At 39.9% G+C, this 13,956-nt stretch overlaps 1 protein-coding gene across 2 annotated transcripts in view; it reads left to right on the forward strand.

Moving 5' to 3' along the window:
• Positions 1 to 13,956, forward strand: part of LOC115525502 (tubulin-specific chaperone cofactor E-like protein) — a 145,985-nt gene that overhangs the window by 18,111 nt on the left and 113,918 nt on the right. For both annotated transcript variants that reach the window (XM_036064311.1, XM_030332480.2), the window contains exons 5-8: positions 2,564 to 2,745; positions 4,059 to 4,315; positions 6,909 to 7,035; positions 9,326 to 9,442. In XM_036064311.1, the coding sequence (XP_035920204.1) occupies positions 2,564 to 2,745; positions 4,059 to 4,315; positions 6,909 to 7,035; positions 9,326 to 9,442 (683 nt within the window). The remainder of the gene's footprint in view (positions 1 to 2,563; positions 2,746 to 4,058; positions 4,316 to 6,908; positions 7,036 to 9,325; positions 9,443 to 13,956) is intronic.

The raw sequence follows: 13,956 nt of genomic DNA on the forward strand, positions 1-13,956 counted from the left end.
ATGAAAACAAAACACATATTACTAAAGCAACAAGATGAAACAAAAACATATTTTCTCTAGCTCACTTTATTGTAAGAATACAGTCCATAATACATACAACATACAGATAAGTTAATTGACTGTTTACATTATCATTAAGGCTTCCTGTCAACAGTAGGCTATCAGTAAAGTTTCAGGGGAGTCAAAACTTGTAGGCAGATTTTCAACTTTGTGGGATGTTGGTGCCCCTAACCTCTGTGTTGTTCAAGGGTCAGCTGTATCACTCTAACTACAGGAGTCTTTTTTTTTTTTTTTTAGAGTTTAAAAAAGGTAAGTCAGTATACTGCCCTAGAAACTCGCTCAATGTTTGTTTGTAGGACATTTTTAGAAGTACATTTGCCTGTGTAATTAATATATTTTCGAAAATCTTATCATTAGTGTAAGGTTACCCCCAAATCCTTTTTAGCCTTAACCTTTTAAAGAATATTTTTATTTGTAACATATATTATTTTTTCCTGCTTGAATTATTAGACTATAGTCCAATTTTATCTTTCTAGGATATTCCATACGATATAACATACAGCCAGGGTTGACAGATTGGTTCATACTATACTTACTATGTTAGGAATAGTTACATTTATTGAATGATGTTGTGCCATTAATTATTCAGCAAACATTAAGTACCCACTGTGCAGTAGTGAACTATCCCCTGCTTTCATGGAATTACATCCTATTGGGGAATAGGTAAGGAAGTCAGTTTCTACACTGGGTTCAGTGCTTTACACTCTATCTCATTTATTCCCACCAACAGTCCTGTGAAACAGGTGGGTCCTATTGTCTCTAAGTTACAAATGAGGAAGTGGAGAGTTGGGGAGGTAAAATAACTTGTCAGACCACACAGCTAGGAAGTGTTGGAACCTGGTTTGAACCTAGCTTTTTTTGACTCTGAAAACAGTCCTATTTCTCATAATGTTTAATCACCACATTTCCTATTTGATGCTTACTACATTTACTGGGCTTTGAACATTTACTTCATACTTGTTTAAGCTCGTTCTTTTTTTCGGGTTGTATTTATAATCTAGTTGTGGTGTGTTGGAAGAACCATGGCTCTGAATTATTAAATCCTAGATTGGGTTCTTGTGACGCTGAGACCTCAAATTATTTAACATTCCTGAGCCTGACTTTCTTCATTTGTTAAAATGAAAATAGTTTATCTTGCAAGTTGTTTTGAGAATTGAGTGAAATAAGCTTTATCAAAAGAGACTAGTACTATGTAGAGCTAATAGTTAAGGTGAGTAATGCTGATTTCCTTTTTTTAAAAAAATCTTCTTTCCTCCCAAGTTTCTAGCTAAATCGTTAAATTGATGATCATGTTTTCTCTTTTGTTATGGATGCTTTTTGTTTTTGAGTGTATATAAAGTTTGGTCATCTTATTTTATCTTATTTTTTTGAGAGAGAGCCAAGTGGGGGAGGGGCAGAGAGAGAGGGACAGAGGATCTGAAGTGGGCTCTGCCCTGACAGCAGACAGCCCCATGTGGGGCTTGAACTCACAAACCGTGAGATCGTGAAACCACAGGATCATGACCTGAGCTGAAGTCAGACGCTCAACCGACTGAGCCACCCAGGTGCCCCCAATTTGGTCATCTTTGAGCCAAATTGAAACTGTTTCTTTTTAAAAAAAATTTTTTTGGGGGCGCCTGGGTGGCGCAGTCGGTTAAGCGTCCTACTTCAGCCAGGTCACGATCTCGCGGTCCGTGAGTTCGAGCCCCGCGTCAGGCTCTGGGCTGATGGCTCAGAGCCTGGAGCACGTTTCCGATTCTGTGTCTCCCTCTCTCTCTGCCCCTCCCCCGTTCATTCTCTGTCTCTCTCTGTCCCAAAAATAAAAAAACGTTGAAAAAAAAATTAAAAAAAAAAAATTTTTTTTTTAAATGTTTTATTTATTTTTGAGACATAGAGCATGAGTGGAGGAGGGGCAGAGAGAGAGGGAGGCACAGAGCCTGACTCGGGGCTTGATCTCACGAACCACAAGATCATGACCTCAGCGGAAGTCATACGCCCAACTGACTGAGCTGCCCAGGCACCCCAAGTTGAAACTGTTTCTAAGTGATTGTGGTTATGTCAGTTTTGAACACCTGAGCTGTTACCGTGTGTTCTTCAATAAATCTTTAATTAGCCTTAATATTGTACTGAGGACAAAAGGAAGGAGAAATTCAAAGAGAATTACATGACCCAGTCTCAGGTCTCTAGAAACTTGCAGCCTAAAACGTCATCAAAATTATCTTTTCTCCATTTATCAAAGAGAATATCATACAGAACAGAATCAAAAACCTTGCCAAAGGCAACGTGTAAAGTCTTTCTTTTGTACCATTAATTTTCAATTATGTCACTCTTTCATAGAAAGATTAAATTCTTTGCCAAGATTTGTTGAAATTACTTACGCCCCTCTGTAGGTATCGTCACTAACAGGACTCCCTAATGTGAATGGCCTTTTGCCTGGAGCCCCACTCACTTAAGCTTTATGAGCATGATTGCGATTTAAAAACTCTGATTACTGCCTGATATGCATTTCTTTTTTTCTCCCCAGGTCAGTAAAATTGTGTCAAATGTTCCCCAGTTGGAGTTTCTAAACCTGAGTTCCAACCCTCTGAATTTGTCGGTTTTAGAAAGAACATGTGCTGGGTCCTTCTCTGGGGTTCGCAAACTTGTCCTCAACAACAGCAAAGCTTCTTGGGAGACGGTCCACACGATACTGCAGGAGTTACCCGAGTAAGCTCAGAGAGCATGACGGAGAGGGGTCTGTGTTGCCATCTTTGTTAGTACATAGAATCACTGCTGATCTCCCATCTCAGAAACACTAGAACAGCAGATTGGATGGAGAACGAAGTTAGAAAAATGAAGTACTTAGAAGGAGGGTAATTTAGTAGCATTTTCTTTGGAATACTTGTTTAGTGTTGAGTAGCACCGAGACATAAGATATGTCATCCTTTGGCGAGAAAATATCCCTGAGAAGCACTTATCATTTCTAGATCAACCCACCCTTTCTCCATTTTAATCTTCTGATTACCTGATTTCGGAATTTTGCGTCAGCGCTTTTCTTTGGGACGAAAAGAAAAAAATCATGCGATCTATAAAATATATTAACACTCAGATGATTAAGTGCCTCGCTGGCCTGATGGGAAAATGGAACTCTTTTCGATAATTTAAACAAGAAATTATGCTTTTGTTTGTCAGTTTAGAAATGCTTTCTTACATTTGTTTGTATGTAGCTTTGAATAAACACATGAGTATTCAAAGGAAGCAGCTTAAAGAAATATGTGAAACTGTAGTTTCTTTGTCTAAATATGGAACTTATCAAAGCCTTTTGAATCTGGTCTCACCCCATTTATTCCATCTGAGTTTCTCACCATCCCTCTAATGAGACTGGTTGCCACTCACTTCACACAACCCCTGGCATGGCAGAGAATGAGCTTGGAGAGCCTGCTTCCCTCTACTGGCCATATGACCGTTGAGAAGCGAATGAACTCCGTTTCCTTGTCTGTAAAATGGGTGTAACTGTATCTACCTGGCAGAAATAGTACAGTCTATAAAGCACTTGGAACAGGGCCTGGCTCAGGGTAGGAATTTAGTAAATGATAGTTAATATTTCTGTTTCCACACATTGCGTTCACATTGTTTCTGGGATTTTCCTCTATCTCCTCTCAACTTTTGCAAGTCTGCCCTTCCTTCAAGGCCATGCAGTCTTCCCTGACTATTCTAACTACAATTTCAATTCCACTCCTATGTGAACTGCTATCTTAGAGTGAGTACTGCCTTATTTAGCATTTAGTTATTTAAGCACAAAATTAATTTAGTGGGTTATCTTCCTGGGTTATATCGTTCTCTGCTGTTTTATGTGTTTTGGGTTCTGTGTCTCCAGCTATATTTTAAGCTTTAGAAAGACATCTTTATGTCTTGCCCGCAATACCTACCAGAGCCTCACACACAGTAGGCACTTATTTATTTATGGAATAAATGAAAGTAGGTGCAAAGTAGAAACATAACTGCTTTCAACAATGAAATATTTCCTTTTTTCTCTGCAGTTTGGAGGAGCTCTTCCTGTGCCTTAACGACTATGAAACAGTGTCTTGTCCTTCTATTTGCTGTCATTCTCTTAAGCTACTACATATAACAGACAATAACCTCCAAGACTGGACTGAAATACGAAAGTTAGGAGTTATGTTTCCCTCACTGGATACTCTCGTCCTGGCGAACAATCATTTGAATGCTATTGAGGAGCCTGATGATTCACTGGCCAGGTTGTTTCCTAATCTACGATCCATCAGCCTCCACAAGTCAGGTGAGGTACATGCAAATTGATCTGAGCTTACACATGAGATCAATGATAGTGTATTTCTTTCAGTCTCGGCTCTGCCTCCTTGTAGGATGCGTTTTCAAGAGTGACGTGCAGGTGCCAGTTGATTAGCTAAATTTAGGGCGTAAATGATAAATACCAAGTGGCATAGCATCTTATTAGCTGTTTATGTTTTATATGCTGAAGAGGTCATACCATGAAAGGAGTGAGACAGATTGATGAGTTGGACAGTAAAAGGCAGGGTCAGAGTACAAGGAATGACAAACTAGCCCATTTTGTCTGGATTCAGGTTAAGGAATTTCAACCTACCATACCCTGTAAGTGTTTACTTTTCTCTTCTAGTATGGTATAGTAGTTATGTAGTATTAGATAGGATTGATAGCCAGTTTGCTGCCATTTGATTCTGTGTCTCCCAGAAATGAGTATTTTTAGCCCATTTTTTTTTTAACTAATAAACTTTATGTTTTAGAGCAGTTTTGAATTCATAGCAGAATTGAGCAGGAAGTACCGAGTTCCCGCATACTCTGCACCCACCCACCCCCCCACGCACAACCTCCCCACTCTCCACATTCTAGCACCAAAGTGATACATCTGTTAATCGAGCCTACATTTTCACATCATCACCCAAAGTCCGTATCTCACATGAGGGCTCACTCTTGGTGTTCTGTGCTTGGGAAAAACGTGGAATGACATGTATCTGTCACTATAGTATCATACATAAAAGTTTCACTGCCCTAACAATCCACTGGGTTCTGCCTGTTCGTCTCTCCATACGCCCAATCCCTGGCAAACAGCAGAGACCTTTTGACTGTCTCCGTAGTTTTGCCTTTTCCAGAATGTCATATAGTTGGACTCATACGGTATGTGGCCTTTTCAGATAAGCTTCTTTTACTTCATAATATGCATTTAAGTGTCCTCTATATCTTCTCATGGCTTGATAGCTCATTTCTTTTCAGCGCTGAGTAACTTTCCATTGTGTGGCTCTGCCACAGTTTGTTTATCCATTCACAAGCTGAAGGACATCTTGGTTGCCTCGAAGTTTTGGCACTTATTAATAAAGCCGCTGTAAACCTCTGTGTGCGGGGTTTTGTGTGGACAATAAGTTTTCATTTCATCTGGGTAAATGCCAAGGCGCACGGTTGCCGGATCATACAGTGAGAATATGTGTAGTTTTATGAGACACTGGCTGCTGCCTTCCAAAGTGGCCGCCCCACTTGGCGTGCCACCAGCCACGAATGAGACTTGCTGCCGCTCCTCATCTTTGTCAGCATTATGTGCTGTGGATGTGTTGGATTTCGGCCATTCTAGGTGTGTGCTGGTGGAATCTTGTTTTAATTTGCAATTCTGTAATGACCTATGATGTCAGGCATCTTTTCCCATGCTTATTTGCCATCTTGGGGAGGTGTCTGTCTGGGTCATTTGCTCATTTTTTAGTTCAGGTTGTTTATTTCCTTACTGTTGAGTTTTAAGAGTTCTTTGTGTATTTTGGACAACAATCCCTTATCAGATGTGTTTTTAACCAATCTCTTCTTCCAGTCGGTGACTTTTCTTCTCATTCTCTTGACATTGTCTTTCGGCCCATTTCTTAAAACCTATGTAGCTAAAAACAACTCTAATCTACAATTGAAAAAACACACAGCTTAATTTGCCATGGAAGTCATAAGGGTGGGAATGCGGTTTTAAAAACCAGTGTTTTGCATAAGGAAGCTGCTTATGACACAACTGAAGGGAAGAGAACAGTGGTGGCTTGGGACAGTACACACCAGAGCCCTCATATATCACTCCTCTGCTTACCCTTGCTTCAGGTTGATGGAGAGAGGAAGGGGCTGTGTTGTTCTCTGAAATAGACTGAGCCTGTTATAAAATTGACCACGTTCATTATTACAGGCATGTTTTTCCTGGAAGTGCCAACTATTGACTTGGATGATATATTTGCTCATGGGCCATAGGAAGACTTTTCTTTTAGCACTAAGTAATCTTAATTTATTGCATGTTCTCATGACCCAATGGTTCAGGTTGTCTGTTTTTGCTTTTGTTTGTTTGTTTTGCTTTTAAAATCTGTTTTCCCTGTCCCCAAAATGAGGGCAGTATGTAAGAAAGATATTATTTATTTTCTGGCTCTATTGAACCCATTTTAGAATTTGTTAGGTAAAAATGTGAGTTTGACAGTATTAACTCTGATCAGTAGTTATGTTCCGTGAGTCTGTATCTGGTGAAAAAGTTGACCACGTCCCCCTTTTAATGTAATCATGGCATACACCATGCTTATAGAAACCGGCAGTGACCTCTTTACAAGGCCATTTGGGTGGACAATCAGTACCTTAGTAGGATGTTGGAGAATGAAGCTCTCTTCTCCTTGACCACTGGGATCATAGGGAGAGGAGCGGCTCTAGGGAAGTTTTTATGGTGTTTGACTGTATTCTGTTCTGTGGGTGCATGTAAGAAGATTTTCAGGATCTCTAACTGTTTACGATCATTTTTAACATTTCAGAAATTAATTGAAGCAGTTTTTTCTATGTTAATCTTCTTTTTTGTATGCTTTTCTGGATTTACTTAAATGATATATTTCTCAAATCAGGTTTGCAGTCCTGGGAAGACATTGACAAACTAAATTCATTCCCCAAACTTGAAGAAGTGAGATTATTAGGAATTCCTCTTCTGCAGCCCTATACCACCGAGGAGCGGAGGAAATTGGTAATAGCCAGGTCTGTTGTCTGATGACTCTCCTTGCTTCTCTCGGGCCTTGTTTCATTAAAGGGATGGTGCACTAATGAGGGGGAGTGCACCGTACGTTTCCCTGTCTCTTGAACAGACAGCACTTGAAGGGGCTGCGTCTGTAGCTCCAAATCCCAGAAGAAAGAGAACACAGTGTGATGAGAAAAATGTGAAAAGTAATTGGCCTGCCAAGAGCACTGAAACATTCCCTCGCAAATCTATCCTATTTTTACACTTTTTAATACTTAACAATATTTGAAGCCCTGTTTTGGATTATGGAGAAAAAGTAGGTATAATAGGGAATGAGTTCTGTTTTAGTTGTATTTATTTTCTCTGTTAACATAGTGTCATTTAAAGCGTAAATACCTAAAAATTGGACGGTTTCCGTTCTATGAAACTTAAGAGAGCAGCATCTGTGTTTTCTCCTTGAATATAGATTGACTTAAACATGACCACCACACGGCTGTGTTCTTCCTCTGGCTCCCCTGCCTCTCGTGTCTCCATCTCTGCCTCTCCCAGACTGCTGAAATGAGTGTTTATTTTTGTATAAGCCTTTAGCAGCAGTAAGATTTTGGCTGAGATGTAAAGGGCCGTGAAGCTTTCATTTGTTCTCTTTGCGTGCCATACTTAGTGGTTTTGAAAGGGGCTTTAAGTTCCCTAAAGAAGAGTGGTTCTTCAAAACAGATGAACATAGGGAAAAAAGAGAAAAGAGAGGGGCCAACCAGAAAACACTCTTAACTGTAGAGAACACACTGAGGTTTGCTGGAGGTGAAGGTGATGGGTATTAAGGAGGGCACTTGTGGTGAGCACCAGGTATTGTATATAAGTGGGGAATCACCAGATTCTCGTGCAGCTAATATTACATCCATGTTAACTAACTGGAATTTAAATAAAAACTCAAAAAACGAAAAAATTTTAAAAAGCGGAGTATTCTTTAAACAGGGTATTGCTCTTTCTACCCAGCTAACACCTAACAGATCCTTCCTTACTGCTTTGTAACATACACGTTAATATCTCACTGAAGAAATACATTTCAGCGTAGTTTCCTTCTAAAAAGAATAAGTCTTGTAGTAGGCCTTATACTTTATTTTCTTCACGTAATTCTGTTGTAAATATAGTAAATTGATTCCTGTACTGTCTACTCTACTCTACTCTGTCTCTACTCAGACTCTACTCTGTCTTCCTCTGCTGTCCAGTATGGTACCATTAGCTATGTGTGACTTTTGAACACTTGAATTATGGCTAGTCTGAATTGAGATGTGCTGTAAGTGCAAAAATATACACGGGATTTCAAATACTTTATATGAAAAAGAGAACATTAAGTATCCTATTAGTTACTTGTCAGTATTGATCGCAGGTTGAAATGATTAAGTCCTGGATATAGTGGGTTAAATAAAAATATATCCTTAAAATTAATTTCACCTGTTGTATTTTTATTTTTTTTAAATATGGCTACTAGAGGGGCGCCCAGTGGCTCAGTCAGTTAAGTGTTCGACTCTTGATTTTGGCTCAGGTCATGAACTCACAGTTCACGGGATCAAGCCCCATGTCGGGCTCTGTGCTGACAGCACAGAGCCTACTTGGGATTCTCTCTCTCTCACACTCTGACCCTCCCCTCCTCATGTTCTCTCTCTCTCTTCTCTGTCTCTTTTCTCTCTTCTCTCTTTCTTGCTCTCTCTGTTTCTCCCAGAAAATAAATGAATATTTTTAAGTAAATAAGGCTACTAGAAAATTTAAAATTACGTATGTGGCTTGGATTATATTTAAGTTGGACGGTGCTGGCTAGAATCTTATTTTGAAAGGTAAGGTATAATTATAAAAGGTCAGTGTCACATCTAAAAATGAAACTTTAGGGGAACCTGGGTGGCTCAGTTGGTTAAGCATCCAACTCTTGGTTTCAGCTCAGGTCATGATCTCACAGTTCTCAGTTGGAGCCCCGTGTCAGTCTCTGTGCTGACAGTGCATAGCCTGCTTGGGATTCTCTCTCCCTCTCTGCCCCTTCCCTGCTCACTCTCTCTGTCTCTCTCTCTCTCTCCAAATAAATAAATAAATAAATAAATAAATAAGTAAATAAATAAATAAATTTTTAACGAGACTTTAGACATTTTGGGTCCTTTTATTCTATACCACTTTAGTTCATGTAGGTGGTTGTACATAAGCAGAGTTACATCAAACGTGTCCTTTCAAGAGAATAAGACTGGCCTCAAACCAATGATTTTATTTCGAAAGCTGAATATTCTTAGTATCTTAACATGTCTTTATTTTGGTTTTTACTTACAGATTGCCATCCGTCTCCAAACTTAATGGCAGTGTTGTTACTGATGGTGAGCGAGAAGATTCGGAGAGATTTTTTATCCGTTACTATGTGGATGTTCCACAGGAAGAAGTGCCATTCAGGTAAAAACTACTCATCAGTTTAGCTACATTTTAGCAAGTATTGAGGCAATTTAAGAACTGTTGCTTTAGAGCAAATCTAATAATTTGTTACACGACCCTTTTAGAGGACTTTGGTGATAGGTTTAAAAAAAAAAAAAAGGAAGAAACACAAAGCAAACCCATTTTATCTCGTTTTCCACAGTGTGTTTCTTCTAACCTTGCACTTGTATTAAGAATGGTCGGGTAAGTATTTGACCACTTCCACCCCCATGCTCCATGTCATTGATTCCTGTTTGATTCTCTTCTCCAGGGACACATCTTCACCTACCCAAAAACTGGTCTCTTCTTTCACATTGACTTGCTTTCAGGATATACTAGGTTCTGCAGTTTGGAAGATTTGGCAAATAGGCATTAGGTTTCGAGAATACGGGGAAAGGACTAGAAAACAGACTCTTAAGGAGATACTAAAGGAATTAGGATGGTTGAGTATGAAGAGAAATGCGGAGGGCTGAATTAGTAATCCCCTTTAAGTATACGAAGAGTTACTACACATAGTTTGAGGAGCAACTACCTTTTTTTTTATGTTTGCTTATTAAATAAAAATAAATAAAAATTTGAGTATAGTTGGCACACAATGTCACACTAGTTACAAGTGTGCAACAGAGAGATTCAACAAGTGTGTGTGTTGTGCTGCACTCACCACCAGTGTGGCTACCGTCTGGGACCATACAACACGATCACAATACCATTCGTTACGTTCTGCGTCCTGTACCTTTCACTCATGGCATCATTGGGAGCCTGTCTCCTCCTGTCCCCTTTGCCCGTTTTGCCCATTCCCCTTCCCCCTTCCCCCTTCCCCCTTCCTCCGGCAACCACCAGTTTGTTCTCTGTGTTTACAGGTCATATTCTGCTTTTTGCTTTGTTTGTTTTGGTTTTTAGACTCCACATGCAAGTGAAATCACATGGCATTTGTCTTTATCTTATTTATTTCACTTAGTTTAATATCCTCTAGGTACATCCATGTTGTCACAAATGGCAAAAAAAAAAGTCATTCTTTTTTATGGCTGAGTAATATTTCCGCGTGTGTGTGTGTGTGCGCGTGCTTGGGCACGTGCCACATCTTTATCCACTCATCTATCGATGGACACTTGAGTTGCTTCCGTATCTTGGCTATTGTAAATAATGCTGCAGTGAACATAGAGGTGCACATATCTTTTCAAATTAATGTTTTTTTAATTCTTTGGATAAGTACCCAAAAGTGGAATAGCTGGATCATATGGTATTTCGAGTCTTAACTCTTTGAGGGACCTCCATACTGTTTTCCACAATGGCTACACCAATTTACATTCCCACCATAGTGCATGAAGGTTGGGAAGGAGCTACATTTAATACTCTGTAAATGTAAAAGGAAATGTAACAGGTATGACAAAGGTAAACATACAAGGAAAAAATATCCCCAAAACTGGTTTTTAGGTGTTGGCAACTAGAACCACTAAGCAAAAATGTTCTATGCTTTCCTTAATGACTTTAACAAATAACACGAATCACATTAGACAAGCAGGATGCAAGTTAGGACTGAATGGGAGTCTAGTCAGTTGATCTTCTGGTTATAAATTTCTGTGATTCCAATTCATCCTTACTAAATATATCTAATTTTCCCCAGAGTTTTCTATTACTTACAGCTTTGAGGGGGTTAACATTCTATAAGGCTTAACTAGTACAGTATAAAAAGATTCTGTGGTTTTGTTAGTAGTATTTTAAAGCATAAACATTTTAAAAATATGAGACAAATTAAGATTTTTGAAGATTGCCTTTTAAAATCAGCTAAGGACAGCCAAATAGGGAGAAATAAATATTACCATGCCTTTTAATACAACCTAGAAATAATAGGTTAAGCAGCATGACCTTTTTTTTTTTTTTTTTTTTTTTTTTTTTGTAAAACATGACCTAACATCTATAGTTTTACTTGATTCACTCGAACTTATTAACGGGAGAAGTAAATATTTGGGCTTTGAGCATAAGCCCATCATTCTAGTTTATTTAATTTCCAGCCTGCTGCAGGAAGCAGTGCACATATAGGCAGCACGTTGTTTTCTGTCCTGATGGCATAATTTTCCTAAAGTGCATATATACCTCTGCACTAGTCCGTGTTCTTGAATTCAGGTCACGGCCATCATCTTCAACCACAGGAGGAATTTACTGGAAGGATATTGAGAAACTGCAAGAATTGTTAGGCAACCTGCAGAACCAGGCGTAGACAGGAGCCAGGGGCAGCAAGAGCAGCCAAGGTGTCACTTGGTGTTTGGCCTCACGTGTCTCTGCTGGCACCGTCCTCCCTAGTCACCACAGTGCTGGACTTCACTGCCGGATGCTTGCGGTTGTGCACGGGCTGTGCTGGAAATAATCTCTCGCTGACCTTTGCCTCTGTGTCTGACCAATTGATTGGCTGTGTTTAGGGTATGTGCTCACATTTTGTCTTCAGAGAGATAGGGAGAGGGATTACCTGTTCCACTTTGGCTTCTGCGGTGAGAGGTAGAATCCTGCTTTGCCTGATCTTGGGACTTTTCCCCAAACAGGAGCAATTCAGCAAAAAGAACCTCTATTAGAGTCTGCCATTTTGACTACCCAACATCTATGAGGATACCTTTTCCGCATAGTTCTACATATAAAAAATTATTCTTACCTGTCCTCATGTAGTCCTTGTACAAATGAAAACACATTTCTTTTCTCCCTGAAATGAGATAACCTGTTTATTCTAATCCTAAAGACTGTGACCAATTAGCTACTGTAAAAGATTCAAGCTATTTTAATTACCACTCTGGCCTTGCTGCCTGTTTATGGAATTATGCCTCCTTTCCCACTCACTAGTGGTTAAATGTCACTGCTTAGTGTCTTCCACTTTTCTTGAAATTGAAATGAGCAAACTGATGTCAGTGCCTTACTGGTCTGTAAAATATTTTTCACAGGTGTGAGTGTTCTACTCATGAATGTATTTTTCAAGGCCTTGGAAAAGGAAGTGTCTTCTAGGTCCTTTGGTTCATAGATGGAGAATGAGTGAAGGAATAACATGGGTGGCAATAATTTCCATCATTCCTGTGTCCTGAAGTGTTTTATTTTCTCCTTCCACATTATCCCCCAAATTGGTGGCATCTCAACTTTGTTTAGCATAGACCACCATGAGTCCAATTTCTAATCATCCAACTAGACAAAATTTTAGAACCACTTCCAGCCACTAAAGCTACCTTTTTGAACTCAGAACCTCTGGTACTGTACTTACATCAACAAAATCAGCTAGATCTAACATTGCTTCTCCTTCCTGGGTCAGCACACTCGGAATCTATTCCTATACTTATTTCCTGCATTTTGTCCACGTAAATGACCGAATTCTTGTAATGCCTTTGATGTTTTTGTAATCAACCCCACAGAGCACGCTGTGATCTGATGGTAGTGGAGCAGAGTGTGTGTGTGTGTGTGTGTGTGTGTGTGGAAGGATGAGGCAAATAGGGATTCGTTCACTCTTGCAAGGTAATTCCCTTAGGCAGGGGTTTCTCCCGCCTTCTCAAGCAAGAGAGGAACAGTCTCTTTAGGCCTGCTGGCCAGGGGCCTGAGTGAGGATTAGGGATTCAGGATGTTCCCGAGCCCTCAGAGTCTTCCTATGTACCTCTACTCCGGTTCGTTCTCCCCATCCCCACTCTTTCCGGTCCATGCTTCAGCTTTCGTAGAACAGTCCCGATATGGATACAGATTTAACTGGCCTGTAATTCAGCAACCTGGGACATCAAACTGTGTGCATTTGTTTTTAATAGCTACCTCAGCTTTATTGTTGTGAGAGAAAAGACCCTTTTCTTTAAAGTACCTGGGTTTCAGTCTGCTTTGAGCCTAGTTCCTAGGGATTTGACCTTAATATTCTCTTGATTCAGGTTGTCTTATGCCCTTAGAGTAGCAGATGCTCTGCCTCATAGTCTTGAATTCTTCCTACCGTTCACATTGTTTTATTCTTGGCAGCACTCTTTGAATCACCTAGAGCTTTCCATGGGGCCACAAGTGGTCATGAGTTACTTCACTACACCATGTCAAGGCCTTTGCACAATCCCTTCCGTGAACACTAGGACGACGTTCGCTGGGCCTGCTAGGCCAAAAACCAATTTCAAATTGCCTATAATTACCTGCGGGGCTCTTGCTGGTAATCTCCCTGGTGCCAGTTTCTGAGTGCACACAACAGAAATCAACTCTGGCCAACTTCAGTAGGGTATGAATTTAGTAAAAGAATAATGAATACTATGTAGCTCACAGAATTGACAGGAAGATTAGAAAATCAGGCTTAGGCAGGATTGTTGGAAAGCCAGGCACAGCCAAGATTTCTACATCTCTCTCTACAGACTCTGGTCACTGGTCAGTCATCAACACGCTGCTAGACTTCATTGCCCCCACACATTTACAGTCATGCCTTTGAATTCTTGATTTTTCTGTATCTGCTATGAATAATCGCTGTTAGACCTTGTGTCTTTGCATTTCCAGTTACAGTTAGGTACGTT

This window comes from Lynx canadensis, chromosome D1 (assembly GCF_007474595.2).
Source record: "Lynx canadensis isolate LIC74 chromosome D1, mLynCan4.pri.v2, whole genome shotgun sequence".
Classification (NCBI taxonomy): Eukaryota; Metazoa; Chordata; class Mammalia; order Carnivora; family Felidae; genus Lynx; species Lynx canadensis.